The 26,039-nt window shown below is 36.5% G+C and overlaps 1 protein-coding gene across 1 annotated transcript; it reads right to left on the minus strand.

The window, feature by feature from the left end:
* Nucleotides 1–6,935: 6,935 nt before the first annotated feature.
* LOC140140345 (cell adhesion molecule DSCAM-like) lies at nt 6,936–25,748 on the minus strand. The gene is made up of 10 exons (XM_072162110.1): nt 25,540–25,748; nt 24,255–24,485; nt 16,339–16,468; nt 15,284–15,468; nt 14,911–15,077; nt 14,091–14,268; nt 11,277–11,365; nt 10,182–10,326; nt 9,307–9,420; nt 6,936–7,096 (listed from the first exon to the last, which is right to left on the minus strand). Exons 1-10 carry the CDS (start codon nt 25,628–25,630, stop codon nt 6,936–6,938), a joined length of 1,491 nt encoding a protein of 496 aa, XP_072018211.1. The 5' UTR covers nt 25,631–25,748.
* Nucleotides 25,749–26,039: the final 291 nt, after the last annotated feature.

The raw sequence follows: 26,039 nt of genomic DNA on the forward strand, positions 1-26,039 counted from the left end.
GTAGACAATATTGAGGGTGCACTTTTTGTGAAATTTTACAATGCCCCTATAAGCTGCTATTCAGACCCACATTATATTTGTGGGATACTTTTGCACCAAAACATTCATGCAATCAGCTGCAATATGTGCAGTACACAATCAATCATGTACTTAAAATAATTAAAGTTGCTGGGTATATGCTCAATTTTAATTAAGACCCCCCAAAAATGTATGTTTGGCCTCAATTTTTCCCAATTTTGAAAAGTGTGAAAAACATTTTTACTGCACAAAAGAATACCGACCCTAATTTCTGAAGATCCAGAAACAGTTTTTTCCAGTCTATATTTTTGCATTCTAATTGACCAAAAATACATGTTTTAAACAAAATTTATCACTTAAAACCCACTTATTATGTAAATTAAGCACCACAATAACATAATATTACAAGTTCTACATTATTTAGGCAACTACTGGTATACTTTATAATGTTAAAAAAGAGAGAGAGAAAAAAGGTAATCGACCAACCTTTTTTTCTTCAAACCAAGTGAGGTCAAACATACACTGTTTTGGCCTAATCAAGAGGTACTATATTTAGAGAATAAAGGTATTGTTTTTAGCCACTGGAGTGCATCTACATCGGCGACATCATTATTTTAAGTAAAACAACGAGGTGAAGCGAGTTGTTTTACGCAAAAATAATAATGTCGCCCGTGTTATATGAGACGATAGATGCACGACTGCGGCTAAAAACAATACCTTTATTCTCATTCTTAAACACTTCAATTCAAATGAAAATATCATACAAATTTTAATCAAATTAAATCCTACATTTTGCAAGGAATTACCCAGGGCTTAAAATCGATCAGTCCCGTTGTTGTTGTGCGCCTCCAATTGGTCCAAATAGCGAGTACGCGTATCGCGTCGACGCACACACGCGTGATATTGTGTCATATCACACGGGTAAAGCTAGGTAAGAACCAATAAGATTGCAGGAACATTCTCAAGTGTTTAAGAATTCACAACCAAAAGTACCACACAAACGTGGCAGCTAGAGTGTGAGTTCTCTTCATCAAATTCTTTGGTTCCCCTGTCATATACTTGTATAATACAAATCTGGAAGAGTTTAAATGCACAAGGAAAGAGTTGTGTTGCAGGTTGAAAATTCATTTGATTACAAAACTAATATATAATAAAAATATTTTAAGACAGCAATATTGAAATTGATCAATTTTCATAAAATATAATAAAATGTATTATATATTGTATCTAAAGATTCCCGCCATCTGATTGGTTAAAAGAGCGGGCATAGTTTTGACTATGCCCGCAAAAGTAACTATTCCCCGGGCATAGTTCTGCTTGTGCGTTGTTCCCAGCGTAAAATGATATTACACACGCGTTAATATTTCCACGCGCTATAATTACGCGGAAATGATCGTAATCTGTGCCGTTTGCATTAAAACTATTTATTTCTCTTTCCAAAATCGATGCTTTTAACCAAACAGATGACAAGAATCTTTAGATTTGGTATATAAAACAAATATTGACTGCTTTTTATTCGGGACATGGTTAAAATTATAGGCCCGCGGTGATCTCAAAACCATGACTATTCCCCTCGGCTACACCTCGGGGCATAGTCATGGTTTTGAGATCACCTGGGCCTATAATTTTAACCATGCCTCATAGCAGTCAATATTTGTATATTATAAAAGAGATTATACCGAAGAAAAAACTCTTACCCCAACACCACATCGAGTCTTGTTTTACCCCTAAAAGGTCAAGACCCTTTGTGTGAAAAAAAGTCTTACCCAAAAGATCCAATAATCAGAATCAACCCTGAAATGAACAAATATTTAGGATCTTCCTCAAAAGGCCCTTGTTTTTAACATTTGCCCTGGACAGACCCCATTTCTAGGATCTTACTTTGAAGGACCCCAATTTTTTAGTATCTGCTTGTGAAAGACCCACATTTTTTAGCATTTCACTTGAAAGACCCCTATTTTTGGCTGAGTTGGTACTCTTGGGTTTAATATCTTTGCATATCATATACAGGCACATGAGGATTCGTAAGAATGTTGTCCACATTTGACATATATTTTATTCAATTATATATATAAACAATGCTGTATTGATTCAACAGACATTCAGCTATTGGATCACAACAGCATCAGCTTTGATAAAGTTTTTAGCTTGGTTTAATCGGGGGCGGTCTCAACTTTCATTTGGGTAGGGATATGCATCTGAGATTTAGAAACGATACCCACAACAATTGACCAAATTTGAAAAGAGACCCAAAAATATACTAATATTTGATTTTTTCTGTTCAAAAGTACCATTAAATTTTCACAAAATTTACTGAAGAATCTGCACTTTTTTCCAGATTTTTGGGAAAATCAGATTTTTGGAAAAATTTTGATAGAACATCCCATTTCTCTAAACCAATTTTCTGAAAATCGCAACCCAAATTTATACCAAAAGGCTCACCCCAAATCTGCCGCACATCCCCCTACCCACCTTTCCATTAAAACCCCCCCTCCCGGGTTTAATTTGTCCAATTTATAAACTTAGGCCCAAAAAATTGTTTGATTGGCATAACCTGACTGACACTAAAAGTAGGCTCGACCCTGACTTTTTTAAAATTAAATTAAATTTTAAAAAAGAAAAGAAAAAAGTTCTAAGGGCTTTATCAAATGCAATTTACAGCTTTAAAAGTTAAGAAAATCCATACCTACCTACCCTAATTTCTTTTATGTTACGCCAATCAAACAACATTTTTAGGCCTTATAATGTGTGTATTATCAATTTATAATTTCATACAACATAATATACTTTGGTATGACTATACAATGGGTACATTTAAGAAAATATATACTAGTACTTAGTCTAGTACCTCACATAAACAAAAACAATAAAACTTTAAAAAGAGGAAAGAATAAAGTTTATTCTTTCAATATATATCTTTTTTGTCTATATAAAAAAATAAAGTTGTAATATTGCCCTACCATGACAAACTGGTACAACCGACATGTGATATGGTCAAAGAGGGCGCTCTTTCCACTGATTTGTACTTGAAATTGGCATTCTCTATACCTACTTTTTGCAACCCATCAGTATATCAATTTTTCACAAAAAGCACAAAAATAACACCCAAATTGTCCAAATTGGGTGCTTTTAATGAAAATGTAGCCCAATACATCCAATTGAGTGCATTCATATCCACTGAAAACCTGCCCATTGATATACCAAAATTGCTGAAAAGGTACTCAAAACCATGGCACACCCTGTTAAACCTTCAACCACACCCTGTAAACCTTCAACCAGGGAGAACCCCCTCCTGGGTTTATGCGCGCATTGGAAAGTATTTAAATTATATCCTCTTGTTTGGTAACAAATGCCTGATGTCATTTAAAATGAAAACTCATTTTCGATAAAACCATCGGTATTTGCATCTTTTGTCATTGTAAAGCAGATCAACTGCCACTCCCTTTTTAATCAGTTGCAGAGATTTAACATCACTAATTTGTTATTTACAGGATCGATACAAGATATACTATAATTTTGTGCAACAAAACAAAGTTACAAAGCTTGTGTGTCTAGCTATGCTTGCATATATATAATTTTTAGAGGCCATTTTCTATCAATTTAATTTTGTGGGCCTTTGGTGTTTAAAACTCAACACATAAGTACAAAACACATAAATGTTTTTAATTAACCCCATGAGAACTACCTGCCGATTAGCCAAAAAAAAGTTTTCATTATCAATTGGAACAATCAGCAACATTGTTAGAATAATTTGACCACACAAAAATGTGGGGTGAATTATTTGCAAAGCTCCATTCTGATTGGTGATTAAAGTGAAGATATCATGTAATTGACCAATCAGAGGCAATGTTAGATAGATCGGCAGGTAGTGCTCCGGGGGTTAACCAAATATTTGATGATGCTACAGTGTAGGAATGTTTTTGATAGGTATATACCCCCTATCATTTTGTGACGGAAGTCCCTGAGCAGCCGGGGCACTCGTCCTGTTAACTTCCGGTGCGACATCCGGTTTTTGTGGCAGTGCTTGGTCTGGAATTTTACCGTGAGGCAGATAACCGGTATCTTCTGGGCATTTTGTAATGGTCTGTCCTAATGGGGTTAGGGTTCCGTGTTGTACATATGGGGAGATACTGTTAGTCGGCGAACCCGTTAAATTTTCGTTAGATGAGGTGATAAACGCATCTTGGTCATCATCGCTCCTTTTGAGTTCGTCGGTCTCCGGTCTATTCTCTCGCGCTTCCTTCTTTTCAAGTTCACTCTGGCAGTGGGCTAAGACTCCGTATTCCGGGTTATCGTAGGCACTTTTCTCCGCTGTCGTCCTCTGAGATTCGTCTTTGGTAGCTCCCATTACTACGGCTTGATTTTGCGGCACATAACCGCTATCTATACAAACTGGCTGTGGCAATTGTGGCGATGTCTGTTGCTGCTGCAAAGATGGTGACATGGCTTCCTGTGGCACATATGCAGCAAGAGCCTGTGTTACATAACCATCAATGGAGTCATTATTGTATTCTGCATCGCTAAGGTCATTATCCGAGAGATGTCTTCCATCACCTGACAAAGATTGTCTGCAATCTGGTGCCAATGTGTTTCCCGCTTGTATATCGTCGCTGCCATCTGAATAGAAATCTATGGCCACACCGGGTAAGAATGGCAATGGCGGAACTGCCGAATTCTGCAGCATTGTTTCATCTGCTAATCCAGCCTGCACATACTGCGAATTGGCATCTTTTACGCTGATGGCCGAATCAGAATCATCATGAACATCAGGGGTGCGAGTCCTACCCATGTCATTCAAACATTCTTCTGAATCAATTAAACAAGTGTCATCTTTTTTCTTGTCCACTTTTGCATCCTTCATGACATGCAAATTATTTGGTTCATGAACTGTTCCTGTTTCTTTCAAATCTTCAGAACTACCCACCGCCTTTTTCACATTTGACGCCACTGTAGTTTGCGGCACTGGCACCAACAAACCTAAAGAGGACGCCATTGTCTGTTGAACATACGAAGAGATGTCATTTGGATCGTCTTCACTTGATGAGTCTGGGGTATCGCTGTTTGGACTGGAAGGTTCTCCACCTGCAGCACCTCTAGCGCCTTCCACCTGTTCATCTGCTTTGCACACTACAAGTCCATTTGGAGACATCATGTGATAGGTCACCGATTCGTCACCTTCCCTCAATGTCCAATAGCTGCCACCGCTTCCTACACTGTGTGGACTTCCTGTGAGATTATGTCCAACATCAGTATGTGGGTGTCCGTCTAACAACGCCTTGCCTTCGTCACAATCTACCTTCAGCATTTGGTTCTCTTTGTCGTAGCTGCCATTTTGATTAACACCGATCATGGTACCGGAGACTAGCTCATCGAAGCACTCGGACTCCTGCTTCGGGAAGTTGATCGTTGTGACATACAGATTATTATTCTGGGAGACAAAAAAAAAATTGTATTATGCCTTTTGTTTTAATGCAATATGGATGTTGACATTTTATATTCTTCACAAAATGTTCCAAAAACATCGATATTCCATTTAAAATCCACACTCCCCTTGTGGAAGATTTAGGATCTACCTTCCACAGGGGGAGTATGAATTTCAAATGGACTGAACACATTAGGCAGCTCTAATTGAATTTCATACACCTGCTGAGAAAGATTCATCCTGAATCTTCCGCAGAGGGAGGGCAAATTTCAAAAAGAGTTGATCAATGTGCTAATGTTTCTATACATGTAATTCCATTTGAAATTCCTACTCCCCTGTGGAAGATATTTCCAAAATCTTCCACAGGAGTGTGGATTTTAAATGGAATAGCCCATTGTTTTTTTTTCTTTTTCTTGAAACAAATTCATCAAGATGGTTCATAGAAAAGGCTCTTTTTCAGGTAGAAGTACATATAGGCCTAAGGCCCCCAAAAAGTTGTTTCCTTGTCCTCGTCTGACCGACCGTGTCAGCATTCCCGACTGTAACACAAGAAACCATTTATTTTGGGGCCTAAGCTCAGTGACTGAGAAACAGCTAGATTACTTGGATCTGTTAAAGAACCTTTCGTACTTTAAAGATTATATTTGGCCGGCGGAAGCATTAAAATTTAGGAGTTGGGGGTTGGGGGATGAGCATATTTTGTTCTGGTTTTACTGGGATTTCTTTTGTGCACATGAAGTGTTGAACATGCCCGAAATTAGCATGTTAAAAGCATCTTTATCAATAAAAACCTCACTTCAAAAATTTCTGATGATGAGAACAGGGTGTCTTTTTAACTTTAAAACTTATTATTTTGCTCAAAATTCCATGCCGTCAATGGAAAATGTGCTAATTTTTCACTTTGCCTTAATTATTGAATATTTTTTTTATTGATTGACGTTATGGGAATACCTGACTTTCTGCTGTGGAAACAATAAATAAATAAGTTATTCCAGTTGAAATCCATACACCCCTTATGGAAGATATGACCTCAATCTTCCACACAGGGAGTGTTCATTTCAAATGGGTTATTTTAAGGTGGTACTACACCCCTTGACAGATTTTGTGACTAATTTTCATTTTTCTCAAGAAATAACTACACACTGGTAACAAAAGTTATGTATATTATAGGGGCAAGGAATCCAATCACTTCACTGACATTTCAGTGATTCAAGACAAGTGCTTCATTATATATGTTAAGAAATGAGGTACATTCTAGCAGTACCTCTTTTCTTATCATAAATAACATACCGCTTCTTGTCTCGAGTCACTGAAATCCAGTGTAGTAACTGGATTCCTTTCCCTATAAATTATACTTTTGTTACCAGTGTGTTATTATTTTTTGAGAAAAATGCAAAATAGTCACAAATTTATTATCAAGGGAAGTAGTACCACCTTAATGATGATTCCATTTGAAATTCACAGCCCTTTTTATATGGAAGATTAAGGTCATGACTTACCCTGGCCCCTCTGGTATCTGGATGTCATAAGTAGGCCTCAGAATCTTCTTGACATGATGCCATATGCAATATGACATGATGAATACGGAGCCACTCCCTATAACTATAATTGCCGCTATCAATGATACTGAGAGCCCAGAAGATTTACCTGTTTGAGCTAGAAAACCAGAAACAAGAATGTAAAATTTTCATAACTGCCAAATTTGATAAATCAGATATTGTCGCTGGGCAGGAAAAAACTCATATTGTCACCCCCCCATAACCTAATTGCCTAAGACATTTGGCAAAATACTGACAAATGACTTGGCCAATTTGATAATGAGGGTGACATAATGATGGTGTGGTGTTGGTGGTATTAAAATTAGTATACGCCTATGTGCATAAGATATACTTTATTCAAATTAATGATAAAGACAGCACCACTGATAATGTACTAGTGGTACAAGACCTGGAATAACTGTCTAAGTCATTGAAATGAATTGCCTAAGTCACACTCACAGATTTAGGCAGAAAATCAGAAAAGTGTTAAAAAGTCAGCAACGAAGTGGCAATTGTCATAAAGATTCAAAACCTTAAAAAATGATTTGGCAATTTGGTTATGAGGGTGATGTTATGTAATTCTAAAGGTCAAAGGCAAAACCTCATATCGTTGGCCTACTACGCTTATTGCCTAAGTCATTTTTTGTCATTTTGAAAACAAAGTACAAAACATGTTTCAAGCATGCATCAGTTACGTAATCACCCTAATTATTTCTGATTATTCCCTTTAATTTGACTCATTATCATGACTGTGTTCTTCTGCAAAGACTGGTGAATAAATATGTTTAAATGCATGTTTGAACCATATTTTTTACTTTGTTCTCCGAATTACAAAAATGACTTGGGCAATTAGCATAGTAGGCTGACGATATGTGACCCAATCTGATCCCTCAGGCCAAAGTTGGAAATATTGAAAATTGAGTTGCTACCATTACTAACTTGCTCAGTACCTGCACTTACTGATGTTGAATCCCCAGGTCTCTCAAATACTTGGTTGTAAAGTTATGAACCTTATATGAGTCCATTTTCTTAAGTTTTCCTTATTGTTTTTTCTCCTCACTTTTTGCCTATATCTCAGTTTCATTATTGCTGAATTTAGCCTGATTGGATCAGATCTGGCCACAAATGTGACAAGTGAGCCCCAGATACATAAACCTCTACTGTGCAATTTTGATCAAATACCTTTTTTGTCTTATATGTCAACATGAAGAAAATGCCCCAACCAGGCCCCTAACCAGCGGGGCTGGGGGCTAATCCCAAAATCCCAAAATGTCCAAAAAGTCTCCCATATGTGAGCGTAGCAAGCAAAAAAGTTTGGGGTTTTTATGCCCTTTTGGTCAAAAAATGTCAAAATTTGGGGGAAAAAAGCCCACTTTTTTTTTCAAAAATCCGCACCCCTAGTCCATAAAGGTCCAAAATTTGAAAAAGGTCCACTTTTTCAAAATCAGCCCCCCCCTCCCAAATAAATCCTGTTTACTGGCTTAGCCCCGACCACATCTTTTGATACTCCCCTTTTAACTGTTAATGACCAAATAACCAACACCATTTTCTTTGTAAACCCTAGGGTGGTGCAGTAATTACATGTACCCTGGGGTGGTGAATTATAGGGGGAGGCAAAGATTTTTAGCAGGTGGTCAAAGGGGGGGGAAGTTTTTTTTGCAGGTAAAAAGTAAATTAAACTGGACATTATTTTTGTGCTTTTTTATTCAACACAAGTACCATGACAATACCAATAATGTGAATGTATAGAAAGGAAGCTTGCTATTCAGTTATGCCATAATGACAATCTGTTAAAATGAATACGGTTAATCTTTTTCAAACCTGATATTTTGGCATATTTGTAATGTTTACCCATGTCCTAACTTACATTGAAGTGGAAGCAGTCAAATAATCCATTGCGCTTGCAGGACTACAAAGCAATTTTGAATTAATAAAACTGTCATAAATCTCCCAACACCGGTCACAGTAGTGAGTTAAGCAACCAAGATAGTAAGTGGGTTTTCTTTCATTTTGCCTCATTAATTTTGGCTCAATATGACCAGAAAACCTGATTCCATATTTTTGGCAAAAAATACCAAAATTAAAATTTGCCTGCAATTGTATATTATGGCTTTAATGATGCTGCACCATAATATTTGGGGCCACACTTTATGATATTTCGACTACTCAGTGCCAGAAGCGGGAAAGTGCAAAAGCTGCCTTGTGAACATTTGGCAATTTACACACAGTATAATTATTATGCTCATCTACACATGCCAGCTATAATTGCACTTACCCACTTTTGGCACTGAGCAGTCGATTTATGTTGACTATATACTAGTACCCTACCTGGTGGATCAGGGGCTACAGGAATTGGACCATCAGGACTAGCCTTCTCCCAAGACATACCAGCACTGTTGAATGCCTGTACTGTAATAGTGTAGGTTCTGTAGTTATCCAAGCCTGTGTGAGAGACAAATACATAAATCATGGTTAATGACAGTCATGGCTAAATCTGCTGCATCATTCACACTACAGCGTTGTTGACCCACTGAGAACTAGGCCTATTGGTTTTCCAACAGCATTTCTGATTGGTTGATTTATATGTGACATATCATCTCATTACAGTCTTCTTAAACCAATCAGCAGGTAGAACTCAGGTTAACGTTTAGCCACAAATTTATGATTGCTTGTCGCCAATTAGAAATTTCAAACATGGGTGGACTGATTATTTTCATATGTACATGTTTTCAGCCATACACGGAGGATCATTACATAAACATTTTGGTTCCAAGTTTTGAGTTAAATCACTCCAGTGGTTTTTAGAAGCAAAAACGCACATATATCACAGCAGCTCATAGAAGACAGGCGCACAACAGACATATTGAGAGGGATCTGAAAGCTGTCCTCTCCCCCCTTGGCTATCCCACTATCCATTCACATTTCCCCTTTTCATATTGTCAAATTGGTTCATTTTAATGTGACATATTTTCACAAATATATCTTTAGTCATAATTCCAGGTCATTTTAATTCTCAAGCCCATGTCGCCTCTCCCTATAAATATACCTCTGGGATCATCAGATCTAGCCCAAATAAAAATTGTAAACATATTCCATGATGTTTTTTGGCCAAAAGAATTTCTGGTGGTCAATTGATCATATTAATTATATAGATCTTCTTAATTAAGGTTTCAACTTGAAAGTTACGCTCCCTATATCCTTACCATGAACCTTCAAGTTAGTGACATCCACTCCCTCTGTCACATTATATTCCAGACGTGTTATATTATTGGGGTCATCGCCATGCACGCCTTGCAGCACGATATAGTAACCCAGAATGATTCCATTGCGGTTTTCTTCCTTCACTGCCTGTAAGATAAGAGCATTTATCACATATTTTTTTAAACATTAAGGGAAGGGGTATGAACGTTTGGACAGTATTTATTGTGGGACATTAGAGCACATCAGACATATCGAATTGCATTCTGAATACGAAGAATGTTCTTCTGATATCAGAAAATTTTGATTTTTTGAAATTCACAATGTAATACACATTTTATGGCATCATTAAAAATTGATATTTAACAGTACTCGAAGTAAACTTTATAAATCTGATGATTTATATTTGAAGTTTTGGAAATCAGAAAAAAGGTTTTTTAATATTTACTGTACAAAAGAATACCGACCCTATATTTGGAAATTCCTGAAAAAGTTTTTTTTTTCTTTTCAAATTTTTGCATTCTGAAGATGTTAAAAAAATGTATATTAGAGCTTGTGTTCAACATTTTAGTTGTTGTGTAATGATTCATTTTGACACCAAAATTGTCTGACTTTTCATATTTTAAGCCTTAATTAATACAAACAGTAGAGTTTGCTAGAAATTTTTAAAAAATCCCGACCGACCGACCCAATTGTTAAAATTCAATTGAGGGCAAGCAAACTATTTTTTTTTCTTGAAAAAAAAAAAAAAAAAAAGATTGTTTGCTTGTCCTCCACAACTTTTTTTCAGAATTGGGTCGGTCGGTCAGGATTTTTTTTAAATATAGTTTTTAAAGGTCATAGCCAAAACATGACTTTATGCCTTTAATTAGCTTAATAAATAGCCCAAATAGTTATGAAGTGGGATATTTCTCTACTGTATACCACTTCATTCATGTTTTTAGCAAAAAGGTCAATTCTTTCAGCGGCATGCAGACTATCTCTGGAAGCAAACATACAAATAAATTTGGCTTTGAAAAACTCGTCATTTGTCCCAATAGTAGAACAATTAAGCCAGTGGGAGGATTTTAGCACAGATATTGGTGATTTTAGGAACTAACCTTCCATGTAATGCTAACCAATCTGGTGTCTTTGTCATCGTCTGCTGATGGTAGAATTCTATATTTAACATCACCTGGACCGCCTGGAACTGTTAGGAATAGCAGTAATGAAAATAATGTGTAAACAATGAAAAATATGTATAACATACTAATGGTACATACATGTAGTTTCTGTCTTTCATTAGCTTGTTTCTTCTTCTTTTTACTTGTGGTTGGTTTTTGTAAAAAATTGGCATATGATAGGTATATATGGGTACATAGGGGATATACACCTAGGTTTCATTATCATTGAGGTATAGGACTTTTTATTTTTTCGGAGAAGAGTAGGTAGGGTAACTACTTGATTATATTTCTACATGTTCATACTACATAATCTGAAAATTTTAGAAAATTCGCACGAGTCCGTTTTTTTTAAAATCACATTTTTGTTCCTAAAATGGGGGTTATAGCGCCCTCAACGGGCACTCTCTCCATAGGGCTACATGTAAAGACCAGTTATAGACAAATGTACCTAAAATAAAACGGACTCGTTCATTTTTCCTCAAATTTTGAATATGATGTAGATTTAAAATCTGGAATGTAATGCAAGTGGTGTCGTTGCTGCTCTTCTAAATTCATTTATAAAATGTCCGCACCAGACCAATCCAGTGCAGCTATGACCTGGGTATAATGGGGACATATTGCTCATTCTACAAAATCCGGTGCCAATAGCCTTTTTTCCATTCTTTGGTCCACAAACACTTTGTCGAGCATTTAGGGCATCAAATATGTTGTTTTTCTGGTAGAACTCAATGAGATCTACACGGACATATAGTTTTCCATACTTTAAATGCTTTCTTCAGCCTGATTAACCCTTGCAAAGGCTCAAAAATCGCTAAAAATGCGTTTCCACTGCCCAAGTGTCAAATCTAACCCTGAATATTTTCTTTGAATAAATGCGATTTCTTTACATATTTGTTGTTTTTTAATTAGATAACGCACCATCATATTGTTTATCAACATTATTTTTTAGTGATTAAACGTCTTTGTGTAATTCTAAAATAAATTGCACTTTCCACCAAAACGCTGTGAGCTACGTTACCCCTTTTTAACACACGTTATTGGAAAGAAGTAAAACAGAGGTATCAATGTAATTTGCGGTTTTTGAAAGGAAACACTCATATGTTTTTAAAAATCACAGTAAAAATCATGATGCTGTAGCATATTTGGCATAGAAATGTTGTAAACATTGAAATTACGACCGACCATGTTAAGATTGTTGAGCTACGTTACCAGGATTCTATAGTATGCACTTGTATTACATGTACTTCCTAATAATATGTGAAAGCTAAAATGTGGTCGAACCCCATTTATATTAGAATTAACCGACATAACGTTCTAACGTTCGCAAATCACATTAAAAACATTAAAAACCAGTGAACTACGTTACTGTGAGCTACGTTACACACTCATTTATGCATCTTCAAAACTTCTATGAAATGATGAAATCTGTTTTACATTTCACTCAAGTGATCTTTAGTTTGCTTTTTATGACCTTGGATTGAGTAAAACCAGCCCGTTTTGTACTCGGTAACGTAGCTCACATTACATTGAGTTTTAGTGTTAAAAAACATCATGACTTCCTGAAAGAAAAATATGCAACTGGTGTTGGCAATTTTTTACATCTGAAAGTAGTGATACATTTGTGTACATCCATATCAAAACGATGCACTTGTCGGCTGCTACATGTGTCTCATTTCACATAATAGCTAGGAATAAATACCAGACTCATTTCAAGTGCAGATCCTTCAAATCATCTTTCAAGTCACATGGTTTAGGAATACAGAGAACATTCCTTAACCATGTCACTTGGAGATGATTTGAAGTGACCGCCACTTGAGATGAGTCCAGTACTTGATTACCAGCTACTATGTGAAATGAGACACATGTAGCAGCCGACAAGTGCATCGTTTTGATATGGATGTACACATTTACTCTTAAAAAACACAAAAAGCAGGTCTTTTTGAACAACTTTTATTTTTTCAATTTTTATAGTGGATTGGCACCGGATTTTGTAGAATGAGCGATATAGCAAACACCACACATAGTGGGCAACATGTTTGGTCAACAATAAGTGTGGGGTGCATTAGCGAACTCAAAAATAGCACAAATAGTGTGAAAGTACACAAAAGGGAGCGTGCGCGTAAGCGCGCCCACAAGTTCAGCACTCTGTGTGTGCTCAGATTAGTGAGGTCACCAGGTTCGAACACCCGTATTCAAGCACGATCAGAAGGTTCAGGCACGGAACTTTCATATCTGGAGTTTCATAATCTATAAAGTATTTAAATAAAGGCACCTAAATTAATGCCCATGTGACCCATGGGTGCCGCCATACCAAGACCACCAAGTGATCAGTAGATGTGCTACAATGCTAACAGATAGGAAATTTTCAGACAAATATCATCGAAATGACTAAAAATCGTATAAGGTAAATCATTACACATTGGGAGATTCTGCATTTTTAGTATGTTTTCAAGAACTAAAGTTTGAAAGTTTTTACTGACGGAAAAAAGTTATCGGCGGAAACTCTTACAATAATACTACAAAGTTGCAAAAAACGGATTTCCAATTGAAATACAGACCATGCGATGTGCCAAACGTCGTCTTTCAAGACTTCCTGTCTACAAGCTGTAATGTTAGCTTTCATCTGGTCACATGGGCATTAAATTAAATGCCTTTATTTAAATGCCCTAAGACGACTGATCAATTAAGGTTCAGCGGTTCCCGAATTTTAGACATAATGACATGGGGCACTAGGTCTATATGTATACATACCATCCTCCATTGTAGTTGCACACACAGCTTTGGACGGTTCACTGAATACTGTGGAAGAACTGTACTTCTTTGCCTTGATCTGAGTGCAGTAAGATGTGTAGGGATCAAGGGAATCAATTTTCTTACTCTTACAGTATTTCCCATTAGGCTGCCTATCACCAGCATCAAATCTCTCACGCTGTGGGAAATCAAAGTTAAATATAATTGTGTCAAATTTGTTGCAGTAATAAAGCTACGACTTTTTCAGAGGGGGGGGGGGGGGCAAAGCAACTTTCACGGGGGAGGGGCGAAACTTGACAAAAATGGGCAAAAATGATAGAAAAAGGCATAAAGTCTTAAATATCAGGGTGGCCAGCATCATACAGGGGGCAAGTCTTCTCACAGGCAGGCAACTTCCCCCTGGCTATGCCACTGGATTGTTGCTAGACTCATAGGCATAAATATGTACAGAATGTGTATACACATTCTGTACATATTTTTTTCCCTTCAGAAATGTGTTAGGGAACCTAACCTGCAGATCTGATCCATGCACTTACCGTATCACAGGGAACTTCCCTGATGTGGCCCAGTACTGGGCAACAAAGACAACATACTGCCCAGTCAAAGTGACAATTTGGCTGGTCCATACAAGGTGTTTTGCAATGGGCCATATCATCAAACCAGTTTTTCTGGACCAGTTCTGGTAGCCTGTATAATTGATTGGTATATTGACGCAAACTTTTTAGTTCTGTCTCAGATTATATTATGACACCTACCCTATGGGAATTGCACTTACCCACAACCCCTACAGACACGTATCCCTACCCCAGGCGACACTTACCTCTCCATCACTCCACGTAATGTTGCCTTCTTCAGGTCTGTATTCTATTTTGAATTCAATTTGTAGCGCCTGTGCTGGTGGCCACAGTGGAGGCTGACACCATTTGACATTTACAGAATTGGAACTCAGAGCTTGAATTATAACATCATCTGGTGGGTATGGTATTGCTGAAGATAAAGAACAAAACAGTTTTTAACTCAATAATTGATTGCTTTGATAGACAAGAGATCCACGGATCACAAGTTTCGTCTGTTTTTTGCGTTCTCTATTTTGGCTGTTATTTTTCTCTCCATTGTTTGTGACTCATTGTCTTAACATTGCCCTTATGAACCCTCGCCCTCATAATGCAATACATGGCAATATGCCAGCTTACCTTCATGAGAAAGATAATAAGATACTCTGTTAGAAAAAGCCTCCCCATATTTATTCGCAGAATGGATTTTATATGCATAACCTGACTCGTAAAATTGGGAATCATGTAAATTGAAGAAGCAGTATTGGTGTTTGTCCTGAGGAGAGGAGTTGTTGGCACTACAAGCCAAATCTTCCCAAACTTGTCTGTAAGGAAATACGGGTGAAAAATGAAAGGAAAATTAAGTGATTTACTTAAAATTAAAGGCAGATGATTTTATTCACAATTATTTGTAATACCCACTATATGGCCACAGTGTTAGTGAAATCCATATGCTCTTATATTTTTTTAAATGACCCTAAATCACCAAAATCTGTAGAAAATATTTTTACCTTTGTTTTTTCGGTCAAAATCATGCAATATACTAAAATCTGGGTTGATTTAACACTACTTTCGGGCTATGTTGCTTTAGTATAAACTATCCAAAGTGCTCGCTAATGCTCAGTCCATGAGGGCCACAGACTGCGGCTAGGTCGGTTAGGCCTGTAAATGTTTTTTAAATTCTTAAACACTTGAGAACGTTCCAGTAATCTTATTGGTTCTTACCCGTGTGATATGACACGATATAACATGTACGATCCAGCATGTGTGCATCGATGCAATATGCGTACTTGCTATTTGAACCAATCAGAGGCGCATAGCAACAACAGGGCTGATCGATTTTAAGCCCTTGGTAATTCCTTGTAAAATATAGGATTTAATTTGATTAAAATTTGTAATACTTATATATATTTTTTTTAAATTGAAGTGTGAATGAAAATAAAGGTATTGTATTTAGCTCCTGTTGTGCATCTGTCGTCTGGTAAGTAAAAAAACTTGCCTTTGCCTTGTTTTACTTAAAATAATGATGTCTCCCGTGTTATATGAGATGATAGATGCACTCCAGCGGCTAAAAACAATACCTTCATTCTCTAATTCTGTCACTTTAGATATAAGTTTTTTCAAGATATTCACTTAAAACTTAAAATTTGGACCAAGATGCATCCTAATTACCATATTAGGACTGTAATACATACGTGTCATAATCTTGAATCCTAATTGAGATATTGGAATTGACGTCACCTTCATCTGACATCGTCCACGAACAGTTGATATTTATGTAATCACGGCATTCGCATTTCAGGTCTAATGGTTGACGTGGTCCCTCTGTAGTAGTAGTTTTAAAAAAAGAGTGAAAAATTAAACTGATTAAAAGATAACAAGAGTACAGAATTCCCTTGCCAAAAACCTGTATTAACCCTATGAGAACTACCTGCCAATTGGCCAAAAAGAAGTCTTCATTATCAATTGGCCCAATCAGCAACATTGTTAGAATAAGTTCACCATGCAAAAAATTGGGGTGAATTATTTACAAAGCTCCATTCTGATTGGTGATTAAAGTGAAGATATCATGTAATTGACCAATCAGAGGCAATGTTAGATCCGCAGGTAGTACTCAGGGGGTTAAGTATAATGTAAAACGTATTCGTGCCCTGTGGGGCAAGATTTTTCCATCCCGATCCTGGCACCCCAAATATTACCAACCCGAACCAACCTGACACGTCTCTAACAATTTGGAATGATCCACTTGATTTAAACCTAATTATTGTATTCTCACACCAGACCTAGCAATCCTAACTTAGCCTCATCATAATCTGTTCTAGCCTTTCCAGATGCGATCATATCAATGTTAACTGAAAACTTACGGTCATTTTTATCTTTTCAGTTTTCATTTTCGAAGAATGAGAGCAGAGGAGGGAGGAATTGGCAGAGGTTCCCAATTTCAGCATCACTGTATATTTTTTCACTCATTTCATATGTTTATTTGAATTTTTTTCAGTTATTATTCATACTGATGTTTGCAAATTGTATCATAGGGGAGTAAAATACCAAAACCAATAAAAAGATAAATTAAGAAAGTCCAAATATTAAAAAGATGGAAAACAACCAAAAAATAGACAAACAAACCAAAAAGCATAAGAGGAGAGACAAGAGAAGAGGCTGAAAATACAACAACCACTCATAGAATTAAGATAGCTTCATAATTCAAAAGATGACAAAAACTAATCGAAAATCTGATTTTTGATAAATAATTAGTCATTAATTAGTCATTCAATTAGTAATGCACGTAAATGACTAATTAAATCGTGATAAATCGCCATGTCATAAATTCGTCATTGATCATGCAATTTCTTATTCTTTACAAATTGAATATCAAAGTCATGAAAATATGTTGAAATGATGCAAATTAATGTGAAATGATATTACTGTTCATTTTAGCATTATAAATACATAATTTCAGCATTATTTTTCTTGAATAAAGAAATTATATCTTATATGACTAATTTTTAGTTAGTCAAATAAGACAATTTTTTTTGACTAACTTAAGTTTACAGTGTTATTGTCATAGATATGCTAACAAAGCTAAAGCCATGTATTAAAGAAAAAATATATAAGATATAACAGTTTCATTTACATGAAACTATAATATCAAAGCAGATCGAGGCATTAGCTATCAGGGAAATACCGTGGCCGCTCCTACCCCAGGGGGCTGAAGAAAATTCCATTTTGCCGCCCCTTCCTCAACAGCCCGAAAAGGTTGACCCAATTTTTGAAAAAGTGAAGAGCAAAAAAAAAAAAAAAAAAAAGGATTTTAGGCGCTAGTGCCCTATAAGCAACCCATTTTGCAAAATTTTTATACTTTTATAAATTTTTCCGCCCTTTTTCTTTACTAATTCTTTTTGCCGCCCCTTCTTCTTCCGCCGCCCTTCGTTTTGCCGCCCCTTCTCCTTCCGCCGCCCCTTCGTTTTGGCCGCCCCCTGCTTTTACCCCTGGGGGCTCGCTCCCCCAAAATACGTGCATGGATATGTGTATTTGAATGGGACTTTAACTTTTTCGATACTGCTGTTTTACTTGTTTTTTGACAAGTTGTAAATTTCAATGACAATTTTAATGACTTATCCTTCACGGAATGCGCCTTTAAAGCCATAATGTACGATCTTATTATATGAAATTGGTTAATTTTTTTTTCAAACCTCATTTTTTGGCATATTTTTAATGTTTACACATGTCCCAACTTGCACCTAAATGGAATCAGCCAAATTTGTTGTGTTTGTAGGTCAACAGAGCAATCGTTCGACATAAAGTCATAATTATGACTTAATGTCCTCCCATAGAACTGCAAGTTAAATGGCCAAAATAAGCAGTAGAGTTTCTTTCACTTTAATTACTTTGTTATTACAGCTCAAAATGGACAGAAATCCTTCCCGACAATTATAACTAGTATTATTTCAGCATTTTGAGTATCGAAGAACACATTTAAAATTGGAAGGAAATCGTACATTAAGGCTTTAAGAAAGTTACTATAATCGATACTTACGCTGCATTCCTTGAGCCTCAGATATCGCAACTAACTGTAGCAGCAAAATAATGACATAAACACTCCATGCCATATCTGCCTGTTGTTATAACTGATGGTTTAATGTTCTATGCAGAGTAATTTATACTTTAATATACAGACTGAAATTGGCTAAACCTGCTTGCATAGTTAATGACTATAAAGTGAAGGCTTTAATTGGTTGTTTGATGGGTGGCTTAGCCTTGGTCCAAGGCCAGTGACTAAAGTTTCAGAAAAGCTTTTTTTCTTTTTTTTTACATTTACCCTATAGAGGGTATTCAATACAACATCACTCATGACAGAGTCATCCTCATTTAAATTCAGTTCTGTCCTACTTAAGGTACCACAGGCCAATTTGCATGATACTAAAATAAAACAGGTGATAGGTATATGAAATGGTTGTGGAATCGATCTAGAGACCTGTCCCTCTGTCATCATAAGCTATCTTAGAACTGCCTTCCAACATGTCTGCATTTTCAATTGCTATACTGTTCCGGTTGGTATATTGCATACACTCTTTAGTATATACCACATCATGATGGGGCCTATGATGAACCATAGACATGGCAGTGATGAAAACCCCCTCCTATAAATCATGTCAATATATAAGATCACAAATATTAGGTGGTTCCATTATTGGTCCCATGGTGCACATAGCTCCATTCTCCCATGTAGTTGCCATAGTCAAGTTTCAGCAAGCTCAAAGATCTGCTCAAGTCAACTTAGTGTCCTGTTCATTATAGGCCCTGTAAAAAGCTGGGGTCAACAATGTGACAATTTGATCCATTCACCATGATTGTGGCCTGTGTTCATTATACATGGTCAGACATGCTGCTGTATGATACTGTTAACATTTATCATATAGGGGCCTATATGAATGTCTCCAATATAGTTCAGTGAATCTGTATAGTAAATTCACTGGTCATCTATCGATTTTCTCTGACCACGATCGACTGTTCAATACACACAAATCAATGCAAACAACATTTCTATTGTTCAATACAAAATTCCTCACATACAGAGTTATGGATCTTAAAGCTTGTAAAACAGCTAGAAATATTGTGGAACATACTTTTTTGTTCTTTAGCCCCTTAATAATATATTTTAATGACATTTAAAAACCACAGGAAAACATACACCTAAAAATTTTAGGTCTTTTGGGGAAAAAATGTATATCTTCAATATGAAAGGTCAAAATTTTCAAATGATGGTCTTGAAGTTTGACCAAAATATTTGAAATTTGAGTAAAAAATCAGGCTTTTCCATTATTTTTTTGGAAAATTTAGCATTTTTTGACCATTTTTGGTGCACATTTCACAAAGTTGGTCAAACTAAAAAAATTTAAAAAAATAAAAAACGGGCCTAGATATTTGTTAGGTGGTCCGAAAAAATTTGGGGTAAAAATGTGTTTTGGGATTTTCTCCAAAAATTAGCATTTTTTTGCCCAAATTTTACCTCACAGATGAATTCATCAAGTCTTAGCCATTCTAAAAATTTATACTTTAATATACTTTAGACCAACAATTTAGCAGTTATGAGGCCCAAAAGTTTCCATAATTCCAGGGTTAAGACCAACCTTAAGAATACCAGAAGACTTGTTTAAGTCTAGTGCTGATTGGCAGTAATTATTCCGATTTGAGTTTGGTGCCTCAACTGAACATTCAAATCAACATTTAACGAACACAGCATTGGAGCAACAGGTGGCCAACAACAAAACTGGAGTTAATGGGCTATTACAGAAATTAAAGGCACTCCCCCTCAATAAGACACAGGATTCCAATTTCACCAGTTTTTGCTCTGGGAATTCCCCCTCCCATGGTTATTATTCTCAAAACCCGAAAGAAGACATGGGAATTCCCCTTTTTTAGGCCAAAAATTTGGCTTCTTTAGGGCACTGGGAATCCCCCCCAAAAAAAAGGGCAGCATATTGATAAATCCCTTAAGAAGACATGAAAATTTCCAATTTTTTAGGCTTGGGAATTCCCAAATTTTGACAAAAACTTGCCTGTCTTAACTCTTTAGGGTCACTGGGAATTCCCACATTTTAGAGCATTTTTTAAAATCAAAATAGGAATTCCTCATTTTATTTGATAAAATTTTAGTATGTGAATTCCCAAAAATTGTGGCTAAAATTTGCATGGTCTTCTTTAGGGTCACTGGGAATTCCCAATCTTTTTAAGCATTTTTTTATCAAAATGAGAATTCCAAATTTTTTTGATAAAATGTTGGTATGGGAATTCCCAAAAATGTTGGCAAAAATTTGCATGTCTTCTTTAGGGTCACTGGGAATTCCCAATATTTTTAAGCATTTTTTTTCATCAAAATCGGAATTCCCAATTTATTTTGATACAATTATGGTCTGGGAATTCCAAAATATTTATGATACAAATTAATTTCTGGAATAGCCCAATATATCGGACAACCCAACTCATAAAGTCCCATTCAGTGATCGCAGCACAATAAAAAAAAATCAAAATTGTTAATAGATTGCTTACAAGTGAAGAATAAGTCATTCAAATTTTTATCTTTGAACAAGTTCATTTGGATTGTTAGATTTCACTGTTAACATATTTCTTTTTGTACAAATCCAATAAAAATGAAGATGTTAAACTCACATTTTAGTGACGTTTCACCACTACACTAGTGGTTTCATCAGACTGGCAACTCATCACATCTGACTGCTTCCTTTTATAGGCAACAGGAACTGCTATAGAGGGCGTGATGAGTTGGTCAAAGATGTTGTTGAGTGAGTAGGCCCCCTCGTCCTTGTTTAGAGTGTCTTTTCCTTTTCGGCGAATCCAGATTTTGTTTGACTTTTTTGATTGAAAAAAAAGTCAAACAAAATAGAGCCACTCCAAAAACAAAGTCTAACTCAAAGAATAACGATGACAGTGAAAAGTCGAAAGGCATGGTGGTAGTTCCTATATAGAGGGACTATCTGAGCGAAGTTTCAAGAGTTTTCAAAAACATGGCTTTTCTACTGCTATGAAACCCCACCGTACCATCCGCAGTATGCTTGTTCACCCGAAGGACAAACTCCTCCCGCAACAAAAAGCAGAGGCGATCTATGAAATCCCCTGCATGGGACTGTGCTGGCACTTACATCGGAGAAACCGGCCGTCCTTTCGTGTTCGCCTCAAAGAACACCAAAAGAGGTGGAGAAATTTGAAACTAAGCCCTACACACGAGCCAGCCGCAAGTCATCAATTACAGACATTCACAAGTCAGCTATCACCGACCACGTTGCCTCGACAAACCATTCCATCAATTGGGAGGACTCAAAAGTCATCGATAGAGAAGCTGACAAGACCACCAGATGGTTGAAAGAAGCCATCTGGATTCGCCGAAAAGGAAAAGACACTCTAAACAAGGACGAGGGGGCCTACTCACTCAACAACATCTTTGACCAACTCATCACGCCCTCTATAGCGGTTCCTGTTGCCTATAAAAGGAAGCAGTCAGATGTGATGAGTTGCCAGTCTGATGAAACCACTAGTGTAGTGGTGAAACGTCACTAAAATGTGAGTTTAACATCTTCATTTTTATTGGATTTGTACAAAAAGAAATATGTTAACATTCAAATTTTTATTTTCGTATTTTTGAAATGAAAAATTTGGCAACAAACGAACAAAACAGCAGTATTGGCGAAGTTGAAGTACCATTCAAATACATGTAGCTAATTTATATACTGTCAGTATATTGATAAATTCTACGACCGTCCGGATGAGCAAATCACTGAATGGGCCTTAATACAATACACTTGATTAAACCAGAGAAGATGAGAATAGTCTATTCTCATCTTCTCTGATTAAAAACATGTATCGTAAAAATTGTAGCGTAACAACAAAGCAGTTAATTGAACAATATATGATACAGTTTATACAGTTAATTATACATTGATCACTACATATGCTCAGCATGATAACTCACCAAAAGGCCATATTTCATAACATACTCAATCTGAGGCTATTGATGAATGTATTGATATCACACTTTATTCCGTACATTACACATATTGTTATAGAGGGCCATACTATGGGCTGTATGAATGTACAACAGTAGCCTCAGATCGTGCACGGTCTACCATACCTTTTCAAACTCATTTCTCTATTCAGTCTTTTTAAATATTTTTCATTTATTGATCATAGTGATGGAGTTTGCACATTGTATAGGAAGGGAAAACACCACACCAATAAACAGATCAATTCAGAAGGCCCAAAATTATAACAAAAAACAAACAAAAACATAACAGTGAGAAGGGGGAGAAGAGGGGAACTTTGCAGAGAGGCTGAAAATACAACCATAAAAATTCAAAAGATGACAAAATAACACAAAGACAAAAAAGAAACCAGTAACACTCGACAGATCGAACACAGTACATGATGTGACAGTGAGAGAGGGGGAGAGACAGACAGATTAGAAAAGCGAGAGGAGAGAAAGGGGGAGAGGGAGGGGGATAAATAGGGGTAGAAGAAGGGGAGCGAGATTGGGAGGGGGAGAAGAAGAGATAATTAAAACAAAAGAGGGAGGGATACATTGAAACAAATACTATAATCCAGGGGAAGGGCGAGGCCCGAGGGCTGGATGCAAATAACAATGAAGTCAAGTTATAGATCAACTCACATAAACCCTTGCATTTTCTTTCCTGAACAATAAACTAACAGAAACTGAAAATATAAAAAGGCTGAAGAATGATGACAGAACATGCATTATAATGAAATTACTTGAGTTTTTTGCTGATTCGAACCAGAAGAAAGAACCCCAATCCTTTTCAACTTGGCGAGAACTCGCTCAACCCGTCGATGTATTCCCTTATCCGTCCCGACCTGTATATTTTGAACAAATTAAAATTTGATCCACTGTTGGTCTGAATCCGTCTGGGGTATTTCAGATTTTTGGGTTGCTCCACAGGGCACTAGCAAGTTTAAGGTCTTACTGAACAGTGAGGAAACAAGAACAGTGATCCTGCCCAGGAATCGAACCCAGGACCTTAGGCTTACGACACCTGCCCCTTAACTACATGGCCTTCATACACTCCTAGATTGTGAGAACCAATCAGAGCAAGCATTAGTAAATTGCTAGCCATGCATATATATTGTATAATTGCATGGGTGCACGCTCTGTGTAGTACGCTCAGTGCTTTCGGACGCATTCATTTTTCTTGCGACTGTCTGCATTTGTATTTGTTTAGATTTTCCAACATTTTTAGTGACAATTTTGTCATAAAAATTTCAAAAATCACAGGATTTTTTAGTTGTGTATGAAATAGGCTAATCAATGCGTATGGCACTTGTTGCTTGAGAAATTGAACAAAATAATGCACTTGTACTGAGATGTTGATATACGTCTAATGCACAAGCCCCGAAGGGGGGAGTACACATGCATTATTTTGTACAATTCACTCCCAACAAGTGATACGCATTTATTAACCTACAAATGGTAGCTTCTTGATATAGTCTGACTGGTCACTCAACAACTCTACCTCCTCCAATTGACCTTGAATTGAAGAGTTTAAAAATTGGAATTACCCAATGTTTCAAACTGTACCTTGCTTACCTCCGATATCAACTGTTGATGTGGCAGAGTTTCCAACCGAGCACTCCTTCACACAGCATTTATAAATGCCCTTATTGGCGATGCTAACATCAGGTAGAATCAACTGTTGAGTGGTAGTCGGTAGCTGCTTGTCATTCTGGTACCACAATACTGATGTATTCTGTGCTTGTGTGCAATCTAGTGTTATAGTGCTCCCTATCGAGGTCTGCACAGAGGCTGGTATAATGTTTACTGAGGAAGATATAATAGCAAATCTGAAGTTAAAGCCATATTATAACATTTGCTGAGGAAGACGCCCTCACTGAATTTTTAAAATTCCTTTTTTTACACGATTAAATTGTATTTTATTAAACCAATATACCCTGCAAAAATCAAGACTCTTAAGTGCTGTAGTTTTGTCAAAATCCGTGATTTTGAATTAAAGGCTGATTCAGCGCTTTATTATTACGATGGAATTATTAGTCGAACGCATACACGATGTTCATAACACACAGTACGTCACGGCGTGCGGAACGGTGATATACACAACAAAGGGTCGTACCACAACATGACCGAAGGAGTGGTACGTATTGGCATTATATGTGCGCTGGTAGTAAATTCCAATTTTCTTTGCTTTGCCGTAGTTGTTCGGCTCAAAAATAAAAGGGGATATATCTGACAGTAAAAGCTAACATTTTATGGCAAAGAAATGCTAATCTATTTTGTTTGAAAATGTTATAATATTGCTTTAACTAAAAGTTTTAACTTTTAGTTAACTTCAGACTTTTTTAGATTTAAAAATCCTTTCACATTTCCATTTTGGCATAACTAATTAACTATACAAAATACCCTCTGTACCATATGTTTAGGTTTAGGGCAAATATTTAGGACAGGGGTTTGTTTAGGGTAAAATGATTATGAAAAGTTTAGTGTTAGGGTGCCAAGCATATCTATACACATGTCTAATTTGTGACCTCTCCACATGGGTGTCGAATGTAGATGACAAGTTCTAAATTTTCTTTAAAAATTCAAACATGTCAGAATTGGGAAATTTTGGTAACCATATTTGGAATCAGCATGAAAAATGCATTACAATGAGTACAAACAAGCTCAGTATTAGTTCAGTGGTTCTTGAGATGGACATTAATATTTTGAGAATATTATTTGGGACTTTTAATTGTTAAAGTCGCTAGTACCCAAAGCATCAGGTTTTACTGATAAGGACCAAAGGTCAAATATGGTACTTATCTTGATACTTGCCTTAAAACTCAAGCAAAAAAAAAATATAAAAAAATAAAAATGATACCTTCATTAGTAGCCAGTGTACTCCCAGTCCTCTGAACCAAAAGCATCAAACAAAAGCACACAATAATCCTGAGCCAGGCCAATGAAGCCATCTTGGGTTCATAGGTCAGATGATCATGTCAATGTTCTCATTCTGTTTGTAATTTTGAAATGGCAGTGTCTCATTTGCTGATTACTTGAAAGTTTAACAATCCTCAGTTAGATGTTAGATCTATAAAAAAAAACACATACAAAAACTGTTATTTCAAATAAATGGTAAGTTACTACATTTCAACTCTTGCATTCATGATAAAACACATAAATGGTGATTTGACCTTCAATGAGCAACATATTTGAACATGCAGAAATTGCATAAAATCGCTCCTTGGTTCGTCCATGATGATGTTGATAACCTTGATGACGATGACCAAGACAACAGTCAAGAAGGAGTTTGAGATCAGTGAGTGCGCATATGACTGTGAGTCCAATCCATGCATGGAACCAGGGTCTTAGTTAGAAATT

Source organism: Amphiura filiformis, chromosome 2 (genome assembly GCF_039555335.1).
Source record: "Amphiura filiformis chromosome 2, Afil_fr2py, whole genome shotgun sequence".
Taxonomy (NCBI): Eukaryota; Metazoa; Echinodermata; class Ophiuroidea; order Amphilepidida; family Amphiuridae; genus Amphiura; species Amphiura filiformis.

Excerpts from the sequence above, each read along its gene's own strand:
- LOC140140345 (XM_072162110.1), bottom strand. The coding sequence starts at position 25,630 with ATGGCTTCATTGGCCTGGCTCAGGATTATTGTGTGCTTTTGTTTGATG. Across the intron at positions 10,327-11,276 it reads TGGTTAGCATTACATGGAAG|GCAGTGAAGGAAGAAAACCG; the intron begins GTTAGTTCCTAA and ends CTTATCTTACAG. Across the intron at positions 9,421-10,181 it reads CACTAACTTGAAGGTTCATG|GCTTGGATAACTACAGAACC; the intron begins GTAAGGATATAG and ends TCTCTCACACAG.